General features: G+C 45.0%; 1 protein-coding gene across 6 annotated transcripts in view; it reads left to right on the forward strand.

The window, feature by feature from the left end:
* Positions 1-23,988, forward strand: part of PDE8B (phosphodiesterase 8B) — a 260,235-nt gene that overhangs the window by 152,868 nt on the left and 83,379 nt on the right. For all 6 annotated transcript variants that reach the window (XM_070377249.1, XM_070377248.1, XM_070377246.1 and 3 more), the window contains 4 exons: positions 9,299-9,489; positions 13,388-13,447; positions 15,936-15,993; positions 20,937-21,025. In XM_070377249.1, the coding sequence (XP_070233350.1) occupies positions 9,299-9,489; positions 13,388-13,447; positions 15,936-15,993; positions 20,937-21,025 (398 nt within the window). The remainder of the gene's footprint in view (positions 1-9,298; positions 9,490-13,387; positions 13,448-15,935; positions 15,994-20,936; positions 21,026-23,988) is intronic.

Below are 23,988 nucleotides of genomic sequence, written 5' to 3' on the forward strand. Positions count from 1 at the left end.
CTTAGAACCAAGGATGCCTTTACTCCTGGGTCTCATTCAAGCATAATTTTAGGCACTGATCCATCCAGTTCAAGTCCACATGCTCAAGACTCCACAGCAGGTGTTGTCGGGAAGAAGGGAGCCACAGGATGACCACTGACCGCCCAGGGAGTCTGGCTGGTTTTTTTTATTGTCTTTTACATTCTCACTGGAAGGGCAGGGATATCCAATCAAGTGTTCTTGTGCTTCTGATACTGTCATTGCAACCGTCTTAGAAAGGGCCTAGAATCTTAGTTTTTACATTTTATTTCTTGGAGAAAAAAAATACCTGCTCTGTAATTTCACTGCCTTGCTGAAAATGTTAACTGTGTCAGCTGGAGCCCGTAGGACTTGGGAGGAACTTACTTGACAAGCATATTCCAGGATGTGGTTGCTTTGGAGGGTGCTTTTCTGAGGTCACTGGAGGGGATTTGCTCCCATGTGGTGGCCAGGCAGTGTGATGTGGGCTGGTGGAGCTCTACTGGGGTGGAGTGGGTGGATGTGCCTTGCAGAGTTGTAGAGGACAGCTCTCCTGGGTGAATGCCTGTGACTCATGGCAGGGCATGTTTTCCAGTCTTAGCAAAAAAGAAAAGTAGAGGGAATATTATGAGGCAATAGATTTTTATCAACTGGTGCCATCTGGAAACCAAGAGGCCCTTCCTTCATCAATGCCTGGAGTGTATTCACTTTCCAGTGTGTGGAATTATTTCTGCTTAGGCTGTTGCCGCCCCCACCCCTCAGACTGAGCCTTCCAGCTGGCCTTGGAAGCAGATCCTGACTGCTGTGACCTGAGCATTCTCCCAGCAAGACAGCAGTTTCCTTTAAAACTTATACTTCCATATTGTGTGGACATGGATTTTATTTTTTCCCCCTGGAACCATTATATATTGGAGACTTTATCTGGCAATCCTCTGGCCTTGTGGGAAGCTGATCTTGATACATTAAGTGATGGAGTGATGGAAATGTTCAGATTCACTAACTCCCTGTGGTTAGCGTCTTCTCTCCTGTCTGTCCTGATTGCTGGCACCAAGTCGTGTCCTCTACCCAGCCAGTTTCATGGAACCACAGAGTTGTTAGTGACTTTAGTTGTTAGGGTCCAGTATTTTAGGGGTAAAAACAGAGCATGTTACTTATGATTATTATAAGCTTGAGGGTCAGGTCAACCACACTTCAGATCTTGTTAGCTGCTGACTTGGGTGTGTGTCTTAACCATTCCACACCTCAGTTCCCACATCTGTAAGTGGGGATGATGCCCACCTCCAAAGAAAGATTTGTGAAAGGGTTACTAAATGAGGTAGTGTATTTAAAGTCCTTTCAATATCATGGCTGGCCCTTAAATTCTCATCAAACTATAGCTACCTGAAAAAGCCCTCACTTTGCATAGTTCCAGTATACACAAATTTCGGAGTTTAGTCAACATCAGATAACCAAAAAGATGTATTAAACAAAGTATATGAGCATCACGTTCCTAGGGACATTTAAGGAAAGCTCCCAAACTGTTGTCTCCAAATGAATCGACCCCACCTATGATCACATTGGCCAGTTGTTCAGTGACCACTTATCCACGTGGTCTACTCTTAGGAGCTCCTTGTTCCCTGGCTTTTGCTTAAAGCCAAACCAAGTATTCTGAAAATTAGATGTTTAATTGTGGACATTGACAATCCATTTGGAGACATGTAGGAAGCAACAGAACTGGACATGGAACAACAGACTGGTTCCAAATAGGAAAAGGAGTTCGTCAAGGCTGTATATTGTCACCCTGCTTATTTAACTTATATGCAGAGTACATCATGAGAAGCTCTGGGCTGGAAGGAACACAAGCTGGAATCAAGATTGCTGGAAGAAATATCAATAACCTCAGATATGCAGATCACACCACCCTTAGGGCAGAAAGTGAAGAGGAACTAAAAAGCTTCTTGATGAAAGTGAAAGTGGAGAGTGAAAAAGTTGGCTTAAAGCTCAACATTCAGAAAATGAAGATCATGGCATCCGGTCCCATCACTTCATGGGAAATAGATGGGGAAACAGTGGAAACAGTGTCAGACTTTATTTTCTTGGGCTCCAAAATCAGTGCAGATGGTGACTGCAGCCATGAAATTAAAAGATGCTTACTCCTTGGAAGGAAAGTTATGACCAACCTAGATAGCATATTCAAAAGCAGAGACATTACTTTGCCAACAAAGGTCTGTCTAGTCAAGGCTATGGTTTTTCCTGTGGTCATGTATGGATGTGAGAGTTGGACTGTGAAGGCTGAGAGCTGAAGAATTGATGGTTTTGAACTGTGGTGTTGGAGAAGACTCTTGAGTCCCTTGGACTGCAAGGAGATCCAACCAGTCCATTCTGAAGGAGATCAGCCCTGGGATTAACTGCAGTACTTTGGCTACCTCATGCGAAGAGTTGACTCATTGGAAAAGACTGATGCTGGGAGGGATTGGGGGCAGGAGGAGAAGGGGACGACAGAGGATGAGATGGCTGGATGGCATCACTGACTTGATGGATGTGAGTCTGAGTGAACTCCGGGAGTTGGTGATGGACAGGGAGGCCTGGCGTGCTGTGATTCATGGGGTTGCAAAGAGTCGGACACGACTGAGTGACTGAACTCAACTGAATTGAGGCATATCCTTTCTAGAAAAAACACTAATAATGATGAAAATGTACACTGTCTGCAAGTTAAAGAAAAGTTAGGGTTTTTTTTTTCATCTTTTTTGTAATTATATAGTTTCATTCTCATTTAACTGTGAAAGACAGCTTATTGCTATCCTTAGAAAGATAGTTTTTCAGACCTTCTTGATAAAACATGTCAAAGGAATGGTTATAATACTTCCAACACAGCCCAGGGACATCAGAAGGATTACTGAAGGAGGAGCTGGGGATTACGGGTCTAGCTCTGCAACTGCTTTGATCAGGGGAGTTGCTGCCCTCATCTGTTGAATAGGTGATGGTGGGTCACCCCCAGAGTCCCTTCCTGCCCTGAAAACTCCTGAGAGTCATAGTCCCCCTGTCATTGCCTCTAGGACACCCCCCAGGTCACCTGCAGTCTGGCTGCTACCCCTCTGCAATCTCTTACACCAGACCCCCCGCACTTATTCTCTGGACCCTGCCCTGGGTTATCCATTACTTCATCAATCTGGCTTGGGTTGAAAGATGATTTAAACTTTGCAATTCCAAAAAATGTAGGTAGAAATACAGGGAGGCCCAGCCTGACAGTCTGAGGTTTTCATTGTTACATTTGAAAAGCCATACCCCAATGGCAGAGCAGATGAAAAATCGGCCTGCAATGCAGGAGACACAAGAGACGTGGGTTCAGTCCCAGGGTCAGGAAGATCCCTTGGAGGAAGGCATGGCAACCCACTTCAGTGTTCTTGCCTGGAGAATCCCCATGGATAGAGGAGCCTGGCGGGGTACAGTCCATGGGGTCACAAAGAGTCGGACACGACTGAGCACACAGCACACACAAGTAGCCTTCACTTTGCACAGTGTCAGTATACACAGACTAGGTTGTGTATGCCTGGTCACAAAGATTGCAGTCACGTTGGTGTTTGAACTGTGATAATTGCATGAAGTTGCTACAAACTTTTCTGATAGTTCTTCAGTCCACAAGTCATTACAGAAATTACAAACATGCAGCGTGATCAGAGACAGATGTGCAGCCTGGACGGTGCCAATCTCGAGGCTTGTTTCACAGTCTCTGTTAAAGCAAAGTGTGCCCCTTTATTTCTCTGTGATAACCTACCTGACATTACACAAAAGCTGATGATTGAAAGAGGAAGTTAGCCGCCCAAAATGAAAGCATAGTAAAGAAGTGGAAGGTGATAATGCTAGACGTGAATGGCAGTGTAAATGGAGTTAGAGGAGAAAGCTGGCTGGCAGGAGAAAGCTCACTCCTGCCAGTGAGATATTCCAGGGTGTAGCCAGGGGAAGTTAGTCTCAACGCAAGTTCATTGAGCTAAGTGAAGAAAGTGGTTGTGACGAAAAGGATGAAATATCACAGATGAAGTGATGCCAACAGAAAACTGCACATTAATTAAAGGAACTCTGGGGACATTTCATGACATTGAAAGTACAGAGGATAAAATGTTGGAAGTTTATCCAAACTTAGGAGTTTATAATTCACCAAGGCATAAAGAGGCTCATATAATTTATACAGCTGGAGGAAAGCAAGCACTGTTCAAACTACTCAGTAAGCTGAAAAAAAACTTCAGAGTCTCAGTTTCTAATGTTTCAAAGAAAGTGCACTGAATAAGTGTTAATTTTACATTTTTCATTTCCCTGTACATTTATAACCAATAATAAAGGTTTTGTATGTTTTGACAAAGTTTCTAAATGTCATAGAAAGTAGTTGTGACCGTTCTTCATTCAGTTTGCTTCGCATGGCCATTTGTATGATCTGGCGCTACCGTGCAGAGTGGGCGCTGCCTGTGTATGTGTTCCGATCCTGGACAAACCCAAGTTGGCCAAGACCTGCTCCAGAGGAAGACGTTTCCTCCTTGTCCCAGGCTTCACTACAGGGCTGCTTTCAGTCTTCTTCTCTTTTGCTGTGTTTGCAACAGCACAGTGAGGTTGGTGTAACAAAACTGCTTCCTTCTTCCCGTTCTGCTGCGCGGGGATTCCTTCCCTGGATGCCGTGCCCACGCTCTGTCTTTGGCCACCGGCTAGTACTGCATCCCTCGTGCTTATCTGCTTACCTGAACGTGTCCCCGGCTTGGTCCTGGGGGCAGACACTGGACTCTAGTTGTCTCTGTCAGCTTCTGACTCCCAGTTCTTATATCTTAGGCGATAGATCAACAAAAGTATTCTTCAAAGGAACGTTCCACATACTATTTAGAGTAGGTGAGAGTGAGTTTACTTTTACTCTATAAATAAAAAGCAATATGCTTTTTTTAATTTTCATTTTTTGGCCACACTTTGCAGCATGTGGGATCTTAGCTCCCTGGTCAGGGAGCTCTCTGCACTGGAAGGTGGAGGATCGCCAGGGAAGTCCCAAGTTCGGCTATATGCTTTCGTTAATTATTTTGTAAAAATCATTTTAATCATAAAAATCATTTAATAATCATCCCTTTAAAAATCACTTTAAGGGATTTGCCTCAATGAATGGTCGGTAAACATTTCCACATTGACATGTTTAACAAGAAACTAAATACTGATACATAAAATGATAAGTTTGAAGAGGGACTATATCACATAAGGTTTTTTAGGGGTTGCATTCTTTGGTTTGGAGTAACAGTTGCCTTTCACAAAATAGTAAATGAATAAGAAATGTATTAGTGTATTTTTTCCCCCAGAATCCAAGGAAGAGTTGAAAGCCATGGTTTAGAAAGGGTGGCAGTGAGCCATTTCTGAGTATTTTGACAGAAGGAACTTGCGGTTTTTCCTTCAATCTCTCTATATTAATGGCCCATGGGTCCTGATTCTCAGCCTCTGTGTCTCTCTGTTCAAATTTCAAATTCCCCAAAACAACATTATTAGCCCAGCTGTGGCCTAGGAGATAGGGGCAGAGAGTATAACTTTGGCTATGCCGTCTTCCTAGAGAAAATAGAATTTTCCAGATAGGCAGACCTTAACAACAATGTCACGGCTATAGTACTTTAAAATATATGTATATATATTTTAATTGCCATAGATTTTCATTTTGCTTAGGAATTGAATCATTGAAAAGTAATCTTTCTGAATTAATCTTTTATAAATGGAAAGAATTTTGAATAGTACCTAGAGAGAGTTTTCTAGTGAGTACTTTTATAAAAATTCTTGTTTCGGTATGTAGACTTTAATTTTTAATCAGGTAGAGTGAAGCCAACAGAGTAGGAGAGACTGTCATTGAAAGATAGTTTATTCCTCACAGTTCTGAGAGGAGGGGCAGGCCACGCAGGACCACAGAGGGAAGCACAGAGGCCGGTTGGAGGCAGGGAGTGTGAGGGCCAAAGTGTGGTCAGGAGCTGTGGTTATGCTCTCTGTGCGAAGCGGTGAGGCAGGGCTGGCAGGGTAGACAGGTGTGACTGGCTGAATCACTCAGGAGACGTGTTGGGCAGAAGGACCGTCCCTAGTTGCCTGGTACCCGGCCCTGGAGTGATTTAGGACAGGCGGATAGTAGTCCAGAGGGTTAGCGAGTGGTAGAGGTGGTAGGAGCCGACTCCGGATTGGTTTGCATATGGAAAATGCATTCCTAGGCAAGTCCTTGGCTTTCTCTAGGCATCTCTCCAGGGTCAGCAAGGCTCCAGACATCAAAGCATTAGAAATGCAGAAGTTAACCTGGCTAAGACTATGCACTCCCAATGCAGGGGGCTCAGGTTTGATCCCTGGTCAGGGAACTAGATCCTGCATGCCACAACTAAGAGTTCACATGCTGCCACCTAAGATCCTGAGTGCCGCAACTAAGACCCAACACAGCCAAATAAAATAAAAAAAATTTTAAGGCATGATTAATACAAGTCCCTACATGTTCAGTTGGTTGGTAAGTTTCCATGTGAAATCCAGCATAACTTCCCAAAGTGGCTACAAGGCATTACACAAGGGAGCCCTCTGCTGTGACCTCCACTTCCTGTCCTCTCTTTTGGCCTCTCCGCTGTCACACTGGCTTCCTTGCAGTTCTTGAACGCATCAGCCATGCATCCCACTGAAGGGACCAGTGGGTCTGTTCCCTCTTTGTGGGATGATTTATCTTTAGTGATCATTTTGACTTTTCCATTTTCTTTGGGCATCTGCTCATATGTCACTTCCTTGGTGGGGCTTACCCTAAGCACCCTACTTAATACTGCTCCCAGCAGCCTCTACTGTTTCACCTAACACTTACCACTTTCAGCATTCCATATCATTTGTTTATTTATTATGCCTGTTTTTTGAGGTCAAGAGGTCATATTTATTTTGTTAGCATACTCTAAGCAATTAAAAAATCATGTCTACACATAGTAGGTGCTCAATAATATTTGAATAATGACATTATTTTTCTAAAAGTGGAGCACTCCAGTCTTTTAAGGACACATAAGACATCAGAGATTAGTACCTGTATCAGTGGCCACTATGGGAATACAGTTAGGCTCTTATTGCATAAGTCAAATGTTGTTGTTTAGTTGCTAAGTCATGTTCGACTCTCTTGCAACTCCGTAGACTATAGACTGTCAGTCTCCTCTGTCCATGAGATTTCCCAGGCAAGAATATTGGAGTGGGTAGCCATTTCCTTCTCTGGGGGATCTTCCTGACCCAGGGGTCAAACTCATGTCTCCTGCATTGCAGGTGGACTCTTTACCACTGAGCCACCAGGGAAGCATTAGTCAAATATTGAGGCATAAATGTAGAAAGGAAATATAAAGTGTTGAGATTCTTGCTTAGCAATCATTATTCAGCCAGACAGATGGGACAAGAGGTTCTGTCACCTTCCCTGACGTTTAGCCTTTGCATATTGAGTTTCTCATGCTAATACCACAGCTACATCAAGTCAAAGGCCAGTGACTTTTTGTACTAACCAATTTATTCTACCTGATTTTTTTCACTGTAGCTCCATTGTTAACAGTTCCATTTGAAGGCTTTCTTTTCACTATCAAGATCCGGAAGGCTGCGTCCCTCACTTCTCTTGGAAGAGCTGCCTCCCACTTCTTTCCAGGAGTAGGTCTGTAGCGAAGGTTCTGGGGGATAGCCTGGCCTGAGGACTGACGGACCCTTGCCCACAGTGAGCCATGAAGAAGGGTGGCTGCCTCACGTGTTACTGGCATGTGATTTCAAGCCATGTGCTAAAAGAAAATATCAAAATCATGCTTAAAAATATGATTTCTCTTCTGGAATCACGGTATTTGAGAAAACAGGAAATGATTCAAGCAGTGTAGAACAACTGACATTTATGATGCATTCAGATGTTAAATGATAAAGGATTATTGGAGAGGCTTAGGTATAAAATGGTATTGTGGTTTTCTCTTTTTAGAAAAGAGTTTTTTTTCTTTAATAGATACATACAGGTGAAATATGTGGGATTTGCTGTAAAGTAATACAAGAGTTGGAAAGTGGGTAGGGAAAGCATTGAGGTCACATTGGCCAGGAGTGGCTTACTGCTGAAACTGGGTGATGGGTCCATGAGAGTCATTATCCTGTTATTTTCGTTATTCTGTTTATTTTCAGTTTTCAGTTAGTGAAGGATTTTTTAAAATGTAGTGGTAATTATTGACCAATTTCTCTTCTTTCTGATTTTAAGTGAAACACATTCACCCTTTCATCATGAAGATTGGTATTGACTATGGGCTTAAAGGACCAGAAACTTCCCTTCTGTTCGTAATTGTTTAAATGAGAACTGAATGGTGAAGAATGTTAAATGCTTATCATTATCCTGAGATTATTAATATATGTACTTCTTATTCGGTCTGTTGCATGATGTAGTCTTACTCCAGTTGACAGTAAAAGCCCTCTTTTATTTTACAGAAACCCTGTGCTCAGTCATCCAGTCACTCAGGTACCAAGTGCTGCCCGGCAGGGTCACAGCAGGAGCAAGTCAGACAGGTCTTCCCTGCCCCGAACTCCATTCTAGTGGGGAAGAGAGACCATAAACAAACAAATGAACAAGCTCAGGTGCTGGTGTGGCCATCTCTGGCATTGTGGCCCCCAGGGGATCTGGGTTCCAGAGCCCAGGGAATGATGAGGGCACGTGGGTGGTGGTAAGCACTGCCGTCTTCTTTCCAGGGAGTGGGGCTGTACTTTCCTGTGAAGAAAAAGAGGCCTGCTTCCTCACCTTAGCTCCAGTAGCTTCACATTTCATGATTGTTCTTTCCAGATTCAGCAAGTGCTGGGTGTTGCAGTTAGTTTTTGAGGATGTTTTGAGTTCCATCCTTTTTGCGTCTGGATAAAGATTTCAGTGCTAAGTTCGGAGAGGCAGCCTCTAGGTACCTCAGGCAAACCCCAACTGCCCTGACCCCAAATACATGAGCATGTGAACCACAGGCTAACCTATGTTGATGAGCCTGTTACCATTTTACTGATCAGTCCATTTGAAGACAGAGCCACTTAGGAAATTATAAATGGGTAGCAACCTCCAACAGTGGTGGAGCTTGTCTTCTGTGCTCACTCAGACCTCCCAGCTCGCTTACTTCGCACTGTTTTTAGCACATCTGATATTGGAGAAGCTGTAGGCTGAAGATGCCCTGCCTTGTTCAGAGACACCCGGGAAGCAGGGGACCAGCTGGGATTTGAACCCAGGGGGCTTCTCTCCAGAGGCTGCATCCTCCACCAGTATCATGTAGGTCTGCTTCCAATCGTCTCTAAGGATGATGACTTCTGTCAAGATCCTCTTTTCTGTGTGTTTCAGGTTTTGCTCATCTTTGCAAAGGAAGATAGTCAGAGTGATGGATTCTGGTGGGCCTGTGACAGAGCCGGTTACAGCTGCAATATTGCTCGGACTCCAGAGTCAGCCCTGGAATGCTTTCTAGATAAACATCATGAGATTATTGTAATCGATCACAGACAGACTCGAAACTTCGATGCAGAAGCAGTGTGCAGGTACCGTAGTTATGTTAATATATTAGCAAATGTCCACTTAACAGCTTAAAATGAAATTCACGTATACATGTCTTTAGTTCCAGCCCAAATGTCTCTAAAATATGTGTTGATGTTTCTAAGCAGTATATATAGATTTCTACGATGAAAGCTATAGCTCCTCCTATGGCCTTTTCTATTTTTCCACATTTGCCTTCCAAAGAATTTAGAGGTGTGAGCTGGGCTCCTCTGAAAACTTTAGGGCATTTTTTCCCCTTGAGTATTGTTCATGTTGCACTTAAAAAAAAAAAAATGAGATTCACACAGTTCTTATTACACAGATATGGTTTGGATTTAAACCAGATATTTTAATCCTAATTATTCTGTCCCAAAATGAACATCAGAAATGTGTGAAATAGACCATTTCTGCCTGCCTGGCAACAGATGGGTAGATTTTACAGCAGTTGGGGAGGAAAGGCAGCCACTTTTCAGCAGCAGAAGAATCTCCCAAGGATCCAAAGCCCCTGCTTGTTTACAGAAATGCTTGCACTCTGGGGAGGAAACGCTTGTCTGTTCATAAATAAATGCAGTCATCAGAGTTAGCTCTGGATGAACCCATCCATTTGGCACAAGTGGAATGCTTTGAAGCTCAATGGGAAGAGGTCACTAATTAAATGCGGGACCAGGACAGACTCCAGTTACAAACAGAATGGGAATTGTCTTGACTATTAGCAAGCGAAATGAAAGGCAGGGAAATGGCTTCTTAGACCTGTTGGTACCCTGACAAGAAATGAGTGCATTTAAGAGAAGCTTCTCCTCATAGGCATCACCTTGCTATTCTTTGACCATTTTCAGTTTCCCAAAGAAGAAACTTTCTTAAGGAACCTATTTTAAAATGTCTTATAGGTCTCAAATAATCCTATCTTCCTGCATAGAAACATTTGCCTGTTTAACTATATAATAAAGTATATCACAAAATATTTCGTATTTTTAGTATTAAGGGAAGAAAGAGTTGTTCAGCCATGTCCAACTCTTTGTGACCCCATGGACTTTAGCTTGGCAGGCTCCTCAGTCCATGGAATTCTCCAGGCAAGAATACTGGAGTGGGTTGCCATTCTCTTCTGCAGGGAATCTTCCTGATTCAGGGATCAAACTCGGGTTTCCTGCATTGCAGGCAGACTCTTTCTACTGTCTGAGTTACCAGGAAAGCCACCAGGGAAGTAATAAGAAATAGATATGTACATATGTGGATATATATGTATGTTGTGTGTATAAAATGATTGTCAGGCTAGAATTGAGTCTCTTATAGCTAAATATATCTGTATTTTCTTGATCTCCACTTACAGTTACATGATTTTTTTAGTAGAAATAGCACAATCCTTTATACATATATAGAATGATATAAGACAGGCTTCAGCTATAAAAAGAAGAAATGAATAGGAAGAATTCTTTTAATTCAGGCAAAGGCACAATTTAGTAGATAAACTTTATAATCTTCCTTGAATATACAGGAAGGTGGTTTTGTTTCCTGTTGAGGGAATTTTTTGTCTTAGCTGCTCAGAAAAACACTGAAGCATCTGTGCAGTTCGAAAGCCAGGTTACGTCTCTGCTGGTGCGTTTCCAGTTACTGGTCAACTTGATGGAGAGATTCCTGAATGCTGGATTGTGAGCACGTCCGCCCTAAAATGAGAGGAGACGCATTCCCAGCAGATGTATGTTATTCATTGTCGTCGGCGGTCCAGGACCCCTGGCTTTTGAGCTGGGCTGGACCTTAGTGTGCTTCTTTGGACCTCAGCCTCACCAGTCCCCGGACCCCCTTAGTCCTCTCAAGCAGAAAGAGGTCCAAGTCCCTTTGGCCACACCTGTTCCTTCTTTGGAGGAATGAGAGAGAAGAGATCAGTGGCAGGAAGGGACCCAAAACACAGACACCAGTCTCAAAAGAAGCTGAGTGAGCTCCAGCTAGTTATAACATGTTTCCTCTTGCCTAAGCCCCACCCCTTAGAATGCAGCCCAACAGACACCCAGACACCTTGAGGGGGTGGAAGAGGTTGAAGGAAAGTGAGGCATGCGCAGCAGCTCCCTGGAGATGAGCGCACACCTCTGAGATGCTGTCCATTGTTTTCATTAGGTGCTCCTGGTATTTCTGCTGAGAATTCAGTAGAAGGCTCCTAAGTAGGAGATAGTGTAGTTTAATGTGACCAGTCCGTGGTAGGGACAGGAGCTTCCCAGGTGGCGCTCGTGGTAAAGAACCTGCCTGCCAGTGCAGGAGACGGAAGAGATGTGGTTTTGATGCCTGGGTCAAGAAGATCCCCTGGAGGAGGGCATGGCAACCCACTCCAGTATTCTTGCCAGAAGAATTCCATGGACAGAGGAGCCATAGGAAGTAATCTGCTGTCCACAGTGAGTTCAGGCCTCTCTTCAAAGGAGCTTATTCAAATACCATTTATCCACAAGGAGACCTGTACTTCCCAGAAAGACAGCAGCTGGCCATCGTCTTGAGCCTTCTCCTCACATGGAGTGAGGTCTCAAGGAACAGACCATGGGAAGGTACATTTTTAGAGGAAGGTGAGAACATTTAGTCACGAGGGTGAAGCAGTATGAGCTGGCTGTCCCTGGGGGAGCACTGGTGCACACACATTAAAATGGAGAGGAGCAGAAATGCCCGGAGCTGGAAAGAAACGAATATAAGCTGCTTCACAGATTCCTCAGGAGCAGCCTTGAGCTTTCACTTCTCAAAGCGGATGGTTCCCTTGTGAGGGATCTCGAAATACGGAGAGGCCAGACCATGGAGATGGATCGAAACAGACATGCTTATTTGTATGAAGGTTCCAATATGTGGCCCTTTCTTAAGAATTCATTGACTCATGACCCCTGACCAGGGGTCTAAACCAGAATCTAAACTGTAGCATAGCACAGTTTCCAGGAAGATTCTTGGACTTCAGAATTCTTCTGTATTTTAACCCTGTTAAATTCCTACTACTATTACTACTACTACTAAGTCGCTTCAGTCATGTCCGACTCTGTGCGACCCCATAGACAGAAGCCCACCAGGCTCCCCTGTCCCTGGGATTCTCTAGGCAAGAACACTGGAGTGGGTTGCCATTTCCTTCTCCAATGCATGAAAGTGAAAAGTGAAAGGGAAGTCGCTCAGTCGTGTCCGACTCTTAGCGACCCCATGGACTGCAGCCCACCAAGCTCCTCTGCCCATGGGATTTTCCAGGCAAGAGTACTGGAGTGGGGTGCCATTGCCTTCTCCGTTAAATGACAGACAGGTGGTCATGGTACAACAGACATCATTATAGTAACAGTTACTGCATTGATCGTTTCTCAGCCCTAGTTGATGACTCAGCTGTTTAAAGTATTTGAACAAAAATAACAGTACAACCAAAAAACTGGAGTGGTCCTTTGTACAGTTTTTAAAAGACCTTCGCCTGCACCTGTGTATCCAGCTGCCTTCTTTTAAGATCAACTTTCTGAACTATCTATTATTTTAAAAGAAAAACAGGTCCAACTTAATTAGCTCCTCAAGTACAAACTGATAACTAGAGAATTGTCGGACTGCCAGTTTTCTTGCAGAGTGGAATTTCAATCAGAAAACATGGAATTTAAGTGGAATTTGCCAGTTTTTGAAGTGGAACATTGGCAGATCTGACCTACTGGAGAATTGCCCGGGAATTTCTTTTAGATGTGTTGGGGGGTGTTTTTTTGTTTGGTTTTTTGGGTTTGTTTTTTTTTTAGTAAAACAAAGATTGTCCTGATCCATAAGAGCATCTTCCTTTGTTGTCTTCCACATGTTTTCAGACTCCTTCTTTACAGGGACGTTTGATTTCCTTCCGTTTTCCCTTTGAAGAAGTCCCACAGTCAGTCAGTCGTCAGAACGAGGCCACATCGCCTGGTCTGACATGGCGCTTTCTTGTTTCAGGTCAATCCGGGCTACGAACCCCTCGGAGCACGCAGTGATCCTCGCCGTGGTCTCACAAGCGTAAGCTCACCCCCAGCCCCCCGCTGGGAGCCCCGCTGTTCCTCCTGAAACCTTCTCTGACGTAACACATTCTCAGAGCTAGCAAAGCCACGGGGGAGGTCTTTGGCCTGACACCAGCAACCTTCGATCTCACTTGGGATTTTCCTTGTTTTGCAAGTTTCTAGAAATATGTAGGCCTTTCTCTTTATCCTCTCTAATTTCTGTTAGCACCTCAGGAAAAGAATGGTTACTCACTGTATGCCAGAAATGAGTGGAAAATCTCAGGAGGAGGAGGTCTGAACAGAACGTTGTTCCAGCTTACCTTTTTTCTTTGAAGAAAAGAGATAGGGAAATGCTTGTTTTTTCACTTAAGAAAAAATAAATTATACCATGAGAACTGGCACCAAAGCCACTGCCAGAAAAGGAATGTGCAATCTCTGTTAGGACCGTTATGTGGCTAGAAGCAGGACGAAAGGATGGATGCCAGAGCTGGAAGGGAAAAAGAGGGCTTGAGCTGTAGGTCGGAGACTGTGGGATGAGAAACCCCTGTGCTGCGTGTAGAACATGGCCCGCACTTAGAATGAGAGGCCAGGAAGGAGAAAAGCTGCGTGTACAGCCGGCATGATGAGACCCTTTGCCCATCCCAAAATGTGTCGTAGCCACTTAATGGCTATCACTAGCTTTGGAGAGCATAAGACCTTAATTTGAGCCCAGGACTGACTGGACTTGGCCCCGTTCTGAGAGTTGGCACAGATTCTGCCCCGGAGGAGCTAACAGACCAGCAGCTCAGAGTGTCAGTCTCCCTCAGACGGGCCCTACCCAGGGGGAGATTTAAAATATCCTCTCCGAGGCCATATTGGGACAGTAAGAAATCCTGGCTTCCAAGTCTTGCCCTATCCAAAGACTCCTCCTGACCTGCGACTCCTTGAGTGTCTTGTTAGGAGCTGTGTCTCTTCACTTTGACACCTACCACAGGGTCTGAGGCAAGGAACGTAAAGAAACTGTCCCACTGGCCTCAGCATCTTGTGATGACAGGATCTCGAGGAAAGAGTGAGGGGACTAGCCTTCTTCAGCCTCCTTGCTTATATTTTATCTTCTGGGGACTGAGAACTCTTAACAGGGTCTTGGAGCCTTGACGTGGGTACCAGACCACACAGCATCTGCCCAAGCATGGCTGATTCCATGGGCCCAAAAACAAAATATTCGTTTTTTTCCTGCTCATATAGCAAAAATGTGTGCTTGTCCTTGACAAGTGGTGGTTTGTTGTGTCTCGTTATGAGTTTTCACTTTTTTCCCTGTTTTTTGAAAATATTTCATTTATAGAGGAAGTTCATAATGCTTCCCAGGTGGCGGGTAGTGGTAAAGAACTCGCCTGCCAATGCAGGAGACATAAGAAATGCGGGTTCAATCCCTGGGTCAGGAAGATTCCCCTGGAGGAGGAAATGGCAACCGACTACAGTATTCTTGGCTGGGATAGCCCATGGACAGAGGAGCCTGGCAGGTTATAGTCCATGGGGTCACAGAGAGTCATGCACGACTGAGGTGACTTGGCACGCACAGTAATAAAATTAATGCTGCTTGTACCATCCGGCTTATGAAGTAGGACATGATTCATACCTCTGGAGCCCGTTTTGTGCCCCTACTTATTTATTGACCAGAGAGGGTAGAACCTTGAGTTCCTGAAGAGGGAGGGAGAAGAGCTTTTCCCTGTCATGTGGGATTCAGCCACAGGTGATGAGGCAGATATGCCCTGGGATTTCTGGGCAGGCAGAGCTGTCTGCTTCTCCGGCCAATCCCTAGTGTCCTATTTTTCATCCCTTTTTCTACGGCACGTGCTGCATGTCTCTTGCGGGCTGTCTTGGGGACACCATCTCTTATAAAGATGACAGCAGAGCTTCAGCACGACTTCACGATCAGCTGACCCCATCCCCACCTTGTACTTAAACTGCAGCTCTGAGACCTGAAGGCAGGCTCAGTGCAGGAAGCCACCCCGTGAAATGAGAGCCAGTGAGTTTTGTCTCCTTCCCTCTAACTTGGCTCTCCTGATGGTTCTCCTCTCCTGTTGGCTCTGGGGCGCTGCGGCCTCTGATGCCAGTTGTCCTCCTGAGAGTTGGACCCAGCTAGGTCTAGGGGTGGGCGTCGTGCTTCCAGAATGTCTGGGGGTGTCAAAGGGCACAGTGCTCTGCAGGGTGAGCGTTGCACATACGTCATCCCTCGATGCGCTGCTCCTGTACACTTGCTCCAACTCTGAGGGAGCCTCTCGTGCGTACCTGTGCCACCGTTCTCACCCACACCGCTGGAGTTCCCTCTACTGTCTCTGCTCTTTTTGCATCCAGAGGCGGATGTGGGAGTCTGGCTTCCTGTAAGACAGGTGCCCGCTGCAGGTGTGTGCTGGCCAGTAAGCTACTCTTGGAGCCAGCTCCCTGCTTCCTCCTCACTGTCTCAACATTTCAGTGTGAAGAGCCCTGGTTGTATCTGTTGAGTGATCACGTTTTCTGCTCTGTGGCAGATCCGGCAACTATGAAGAGGCCTCTGTGCTCCCTCTTCTGCACGCGGGCTTCAACAGGGTACGTAAAGGACGACCTGGCACCTCCCACAGGTGCAGCTGTGTGTCTTGTCACAGACATTCAGCCCCAGGACTGGGAGGGAAAGCTGTTCTCGTGGGGGGGTGACAAGCGTCTGCTGGCCAGGCTTTTTCCCTTGTTCTCTCATAACTTCATTTATCGTAGCAACAGATATGTAATAGCTAAAAATCCGTCTTACTATATCAGGTCAAAATTCCATAGTCCCAAAGTAATCCCTCTTAAACCAGTTAGCATATGTGTATGTGATTATCAGTAGTCCCTAGATCGGCGCACAGGGTTCCATGGTCTTCAGGGCCCAGCCAGAGCTAACACCCCAGACACAGGCCCCTGATTCCAACAGCATCTGAGAAACTCCTAGTTGAAACCATACTTGTCAGCAAAGAAGAATTCTGAGTGATGGCTCCATGAGTAACCCTGATATTCAATTTTAAGATGAAGACTGCTTACTCAAGGAAACTTAACAAGCTCCAGAGGCTTACCAGTAGCTCAGGGGAGGAGCAGTCTGAAGGTTTGATTGGAGGTGAGGCCTTGTGCATGCAAATGGAAAGCCCCATGATGGAATCAGTTTGAGAGAGAAGAAAAAGGGGTGGAGAAAGAGCATCAAAATATGGCTGCTTAAAGGGAATATATTTCACAAGATTAAGGTATTACAGATCCTTACAGAGAAATTGTGGAGGACCTCACTTTCTACACAACTTGATTTTTTTTTTAATAACAAGCATCTATTTCTTTTATTAGAAAATAAAAAATTACCCTTTGGAAAAAAAAACAGGGATCCACAGCTGACTTAGGCAGTTTGAGGGCTGCTGCTTTAAACCAAAAACAACAGCAAAGAAAAATTCTGTGACAACTACATGAATAACACTGAAGCTCAACTAGAAGATTAAGATTGATTAAGGAGACTTACCACCAAACTAGATAACTGGGTTTACCTGGTGTCTCGGAATCCCGTGATTGGGGTAATCTGAACGATGCATCCTTTTCCTGCAAAAATAGGAGACCGCCAGAGCCTTGTGAATTATGAGAAGTCCTTTGGGTGCTTTAAGCAATGGGTATTTCACTCTCCTAGGTTCAGAAAGAGAATCCCTCTTTTGTTGTCAGTCCCAGAGAAGCAGAAATTGCCCGTGGGATGCCTTTCTTTTGGGCTTCAGTGTGCTTCCGTGGGGGAGTAACAGTGGTATGTAAAACATCGAAGGGGGTGCCACGGTTCACACGTGACAGGGTCGCGCGGTTCTGGGCAGCCCCATCACTCACCCCTGACACCTGCCTCCTGTCCGTCATCACACCTTCAGAGGCTGGCACTCGCTTCTGGACGCTCTTCTCGTGTGCCGCTCCGTCTTAATGAGACGGTGCTTCTGAGCTTCCGAATGGAGAGTTAGTTGCACGAGGAAAATCATCTAAGAAGTCATGTTGTGGGAACGTCTTTACTGACTCATTTTCTGAGAAATGACTGGTGTTCGTAAATCTGCTGTGGAACATTGACCACCTCTGCACCCCAGCCCATCTCTGCCCTTCACGTCTGAGGCAGGGCCTCTCAGAATATGAGCGTGGAGGTCCTCTCCATTCCCCGGGAGCAGGTTGGGGAAGGCACAACACACCATGGGGACAGCGATGAGCCCCTATTGCCGTGTGTGCTGTTGAGTGTCCCTTTGGAATTCAGCTTTAGGTTCACTGATCCTGCTTCCAACAACTGTGATGTTCCCCACCATCAGTGTGGAGACTGATGGTGTTTGGAGTGGTGCGTCTTGTCTGGAGGGCTGAGATTGCCTGTCTACTCAGAGAAAATCTCAGGAGAAACACCTGTCCACTTTGGGTGCAAATGCTACTGAGTAAATTTAGGAGGGATGATACAATTGTTCCTTTTTATTCTTTTTGTAACCTGTCTGTGCTGCTCTGGAAGGTTTCACTTCTCCATCTAGATACAGTACTACTTTCTGTGGACAGCCGTGGGGAATGAAGCCCTTTGTGAAAGCATGAAAAACAGTAGCCGTCAGGGGCCACCCTGTATTCTTTAGTCCTGGGCCTGATCAAGGCTATTTGCCAGCCAGGTCAGGGTGCCCCCAAGTAGTTGGGGCTCTTTCCCAGAGAAGCACACCACACCTGCCAGGTTTTCCATCCCGAGTTACCACGGCACAGAATCGGCTGAGGCTGCTCCCCAGGTGGCCGGTCTCCTTTTTTGGGCAAAATCCTGTCTCTGGCAACTTTCTACCCAAGCACCCTTCCAAATATGCCAGCTATTCTTCTTGCCTTCTGTGAAGTTATTTCCCACCTCTGAGTTATTTTGCTTATGCTAAATCATCTGCTGAAACTCAGCTCTGTGTCACTAGCTAATTGGCCAGTGCTTCAGTCGATGGGTCTTGAATGGGGACCCGGGAACACGCCATGCCATCAAGTACCCCGCAGCAGCTCTGCTCGAAGCCTCGGTAGCTCTGTGTGAGCGAGCGGCCGGCTGCATGGCGCTTGGGCTACTCCGAGCCTTTTAGAAAGAGCACCTCAGCAGAGGGCCATTGCAGCTGGGTTTTGCATCAACCTGTGTGTACCACTTTTTCTACTTGGAATGACGTTGACATGACATCATTGCAGTGGAATCGTTCCAAGGGATATCATTACGAGTTCATTCAGCAGGTGTTCAGGGAGCACAGGCTCTGTGTGAGGCACTGTGCTTGTGTGTCAAGGATGCAGTGATCAGACAGTTCCTCCTTGCAGAGGTGTCTTATGGAGGAAGAATTGGGGAACTAAGACTTACTATTTGTCAGACCCCATTCTAGGTGATTGACCTGATCCTCATCTACAGATGAGAGGTTTGGTATTTTCTCTATTTTTGTGGAAGAGGAAACAGACTCAAATGACTAGCTTGCAGAGCTCATACTCAAAACAAGTCAAGATGCAAATCTACGGTGTTTAACTGCCAACTCCTTGCCTGGTCCACCAAAGTCATATTTCCCAAACTGTTTCAAGGAATTTTAGTGGCCAAAGCTCTTACGAGGCGTCCATGACAAAAGGCTGCTGTGGTCAAGTGAGTGTGAAAAATCAGTGAAGACTCTGCTTCTCCTCCTCCTGTCCTGGGAACGTACAGTGCCTGTTGGTGTCACCTGAGCGTGTGGAGAAATACTGTGCTAAAGACACATGCCTACATTTCTGGGAGCAGGGCCCGGGAATCTGCATTTTAACCAAACATCCATGTTATTCTTAGCATGTTGAAGTTTGAGGAGCACTGTTCTTGGTTCACTCAGTTTATTTCAGATTTTTGCATTAACTATGAGAGTTGGACTGTGAAGAAGGCTGAGTGCCGAAGAATTGATGCTTTTGAACTGTGGTGTTGGAGAAGACTCTTGAGAGTCCCTTGGACTGCAAGGAGATCCAACCAGTCCATTCTGAAGGAGATCAGCCCTGGGTGTTCTTTGAAAGGAATGATGCTAAAGCTGAAACTCCAGTACTTTGGCCACCTCATGCGAAGAGCTGACTCATTGGAAAAGACTGTGATGCTGGGAGGGATTGGGGGCAGGAGGAGAAGGGGACGACAGAGGATGAGATGGCTGGTGGCATCACTGACTCGATGGACGTGAGTCTGGGTGAACTCCGGGAGTTGGTGATGGACAGGGAGGCCTGGCGTGCTGTGATTCATGGGGTCGCAAAGAGTCGGACACAACTGAGCGACCGAACTGACTGACTGACTGAACTATAGTCTTAAAATTCCCCAAAGATTTTCCTACTGCCTTTAGTCTATAAAACACTCACTGAGTGTCTCTTTCGTGCAAACAAAGCACTCCAGTGTTTAGAAACTGTCACCCACTGGAAGGCTGACCTTTACCACACTGAAAGTTCTTAGGAGACCTAAAGGAAAATAAGAATCATAAAAAATTACTACTTGGCTATGAAAGTGAAAATATAACATCATTTTATATTTTATATATATAAGCATATACATATAATATGTATGCTTATACATATAAAATATATCCATATATACAGAGATATAATAAACGTCTAAGGTAAATAAACCAAAATTAATGATATCTCTAGCCTTATGATATTATCAGTGATTTGGAGATTTTTCTACACTTTATACACTTTAATGTTATTAAAAAGAAATATAACTGTTTATCTCATCCTTTTCAAGAACTTATTTTATTATGATCATTTTTTGTGCTTTATGAAGCATCATCTCACACTTCCCAGAGCTCGGATACAGACTGACACGTAATCTCCAGCTGCCCAGAAGCTCAACCAAAACTTCACCATGTTTGACTTTGTTTTGCAAATAGGAAGTATTTCCCTCCGTGTGTCTTCATGGTTCCCCTTGGGTTCTTAGCCCTTCCCAGCTTCTTCCTGGGATAGTGGCACCAGAGGCACAGGGAGAGTCGGGGGGGGCTTTGCCGGTGATCCCCAGGGAGATGCCGTCCACACTACATATGTGGAAGTGTGTGTGTGTGTGCATGCGCGCACATGTGTGTGAAGGAGACAAACACGGGAGAGGGAGCAGTGTGAGGCACTCCAATGAGGAAAGAAGCAAAGACCTTCCCTTCCGTCCAGGAGACATCACTCACGGTGCACACACGGTGAAGGACTCCAGGCTCAGGTTTCAGAGGACTTCCCTCCGCGCAGCAGCAGCCCAGATGCTTCAGTAATTAGCAAGGCTGGGGAGGTGTTCCAACCCTTGCGTGTTTATTTTCCTATGAATGTTCATAATGAACTTTTCCCCATCTTTGTTATAGTTAACTGTACAATATTATCTGCTTTCTTGTTTCGTATACATTTTAACAGGCATTTCAAATACCCTGACAGCTGTTTTATTTCATCTCATCTTACTTACTAGTTGTCTTATATAACAAAGTTACCTGAGGTTGGAGAAACAAGCCTTTTTTAACCGTTTAAGAAGTAATTGTATTTGTCTTATGTATTATCTTTGCTTTTTTTCCCCCCAGAGATTTATGGAGAACAGCAGCATAATCGCTTGCTACAATGAACTGATTCAAATAGAACATGGGGAAGTTCTCTCACAGTTCAAATTAAGGTATGTAGTGAAATAGGATGAACACGAGGTTAACCGTTCTGTAGCCAAGCTTGTCTGTCCTCAGGCTGAGGGTCACAGCAGAACCCCAGCGATTCTGCAGCTATTGAGCAAGTGATGGTAGCTGCTAAAAGACAGAGTCTAAACTGGGAGCCCTTTGGTATAATGAAATAAATTGGAAGCATTTCTTCTTTTGACAATATTTTCCACTATTTACAGCAGTTTTAAAATTGTACCCTAGGAAAAGTACTGTTTAACTTCTGTACAATTATATGGAGATTAAGAATAGCCTTTGAGCATTAGTACTTAGTACCTGCGACATTTATAAATTCCTACTTGGATTGGTATAGATGGGGGCAGACCCAGGGGTATCTTTATTATGCTAACTATGGTAATTGTTACCTATTTGTGATAGCAGTTGCCTGAGACCTACTTGTGGCCTCAGGATGCATGAGGTATCTTCGAGAGCGTTTTGAAGTCTCTGTGTGCATGTCTGGTGCTCTTAGCTTCTCTGTGGTGCTCACTTCTGAGATAAATGGATTCTCTCGGTGTCTGGGTGGTAGGATACTCTGCTTCTGGGGCTTCTTGAAACAGCTGAGTTCTAGCCCATGCCTGCTTTTGCTCAGGCTCTGCTCTGGCACACTCTCAGGACCTTGATTTCTTCAACCTGTCCCTATGAGCAGAGAGAGCAGGGGAAAGAAGAGGCTCAGGGCAGCTTGTAGCCCCTGGGAGGCCAGTCTCAAGGGGCTGCAGGCTACAGGATGCTAGAAGGGCCCTGGCTCCTCTCTCCAGCAGATTGAGGGGTCAACCTGGCTTTCAGTGTGTGCGTGCGTGCTAAGTTGCTTCAGTCACGTCCAACTCTGTGCAACCATATGGACTGTAGCCTGCCAGGCTTTCAGACTCAGCGAAAAATAAATAAGACAGCATATCTTTGAAATGGCTCTATTTCTTAACTTCATTACTGAATTTGCTTTCAAAGAGAACAAAACCCTTTCTAAACTTAACTTTTCTGGGCCATCCTCTGTTCCTTGAAAGAAAAATGGATGGACATGAACCCACAGAGACAGGCTCTTCTGTGATTCCCCCTGCTCAGGGAAGTCAACTGTTTGGTGGCTAGACAGCCCTAAGAAGTGTGGGGTAAACGCTCCCTTTTGCAGTCTTAAACAATTGAGAATCTCAAACCAGTTGGGAGTTCTTTGGTAAGGAAAATAAATCCCTTGGTTTCTTTGTATCCATATATTTATTAGCTTCAGGGAACTTCATAGAATTTCTTAGGGAAACCACATTGCCTTTACTACAGCAATTTATGAGTTTTAATTGTACTTTAATTGTTTTTATTCCTGGGGGTCTCTTCTGTTTTTATGGAGAGTGAAAAAGACTTTGTACTTTTATTTTAGATGTTTTCACAAATAGGATTAGGAAAAGAGAGATTTCATTTTGGTTTAATTCTTCAACAGTGTATGATCTACAGTGAACTGCAGACGCCTTACTGCTTTGATCGGTAATTCCCTCATTTTATTTGAAATGACTGCCTGAGTTTTCCTAGGCAGCATGAAGTTTGATGGCACAGGTCAGAGGGCAGAAGGTACCTCGTCAAGGGGGAGTGGGGCGAAGGCAGATCTGGCAATTTGAAATAAACATCCGCAGGGAGCACTGGAGATAAAAAGGAAAGGGCTTTAGGTTATCGTGCTGATGAAATCTTCTCAGAGCCAGGGGACTGAGAACTTCTCAAGGACTCACAGATTCAGAACTCGGCAAGGTTCTAAGCACCTAACAGTGTGCAAGTCCCATAACTTCTCACCCGACAGTGGCTGAAGCTGGTTTGCAGAGTTGGGCTCACTGTAAAGTCGTAGTGAAATGCCTTGGGTTCTTAGTCCAAATCTGCATCACGCTGGTGAACAGACCTGGCCCAGCAGCTGCGGTCCCAGGAAGGTGGGTTTACTCAGAACCCTGACCCCCTCATCTTCTGCACCAGCTTCAGCTTGGCTGATAGGAAGCCTCCCTTCCCAGTCCCAAGCACTTGGGACCAGTCCCTGCAGCGGAGAAGGCAGGCAAGTTCTCTGCAAGAGAAGACAGAGGAGGAAGGAGTAAGTGGTCAGGTCCTTCTGATGCTGTTTGGCTGGTTGTACCTCAACTATCTTCAGCGCCCTTCTTGTGTTTTGGAGAAGTAGCGGTGGGGTGTGTGGTTTGATTCTCCCTAGGCCTAGTGGATGGGAGAGACAGTGACCCTCCATGGTCTCTCCAGCTCCTTAGGGTGCTTCAGGACATCTAAACCATCTACCTGCACCCCAGGGGCTGACAGGCAACTCTGTGACTTGCTGTTGATAGGGGAAATGAGGCTCTGTGTTATACAATGCCAGAATAATTATAGTCTAATTATATAATACTTTTCCCTGCAATTCCACCCCCAGCTGCAGCTAAATATGTGACATTACTAGCATTCAGCAAGGACACGCTGTGCTGCGTGGATAATACTGGATGTTGGAGGCAGACACTTCTGTCCAGTCTTCGTGGATGGTGACCACATTTACTTAACCAAGAAAAAAGATCATGTAATCAAACATAAGATACCTAATCTAGAAATTCCGTTATATGAGAATAACTTTTAAAGATAGAACAGAAGCATACTTCTGTGTACATGTGGTGGATCGCTTTATTGAACAGAAGAATTCATGAGAGGGGGAATGGCTAGGGAGACAAGGGGGAACTGATGACCATTTATCACTTATGTTCTTGTGCTTCTTTATCGTGAAAAGAACTACGTTAACCAAAATATCAGTAGGATTTGGGTATTTACTGGGAGTTTAAGCTGATGTGCCTGCCAAATCGCTTCAGTCATGTCCACCCCTATGGGCTGTGAGTTTACACTGATGAAGGATGAGCTATTGTTTCGTCATTAGGCAGTCTGATACCCATTATCTGAGGCCTACACCTGGATCAGTTTATTTTACTCCAAGTCTTAAGAC

The sequence above is a fragment of the Bos mutus genome, chromosome 10 (genome assembly GCF_027580195.1).
Source record: "Bos mutus isolate GX-2022 chromosome 10, NWIPB_WYAK_1.1, whole genome shotgun sequence".
Taxonomy (NCBI): Eukaryota; Metazoa; Chordata; class Mammalia; order Artiodactyla; family Bovidae; genus Bos; species Bos mutus.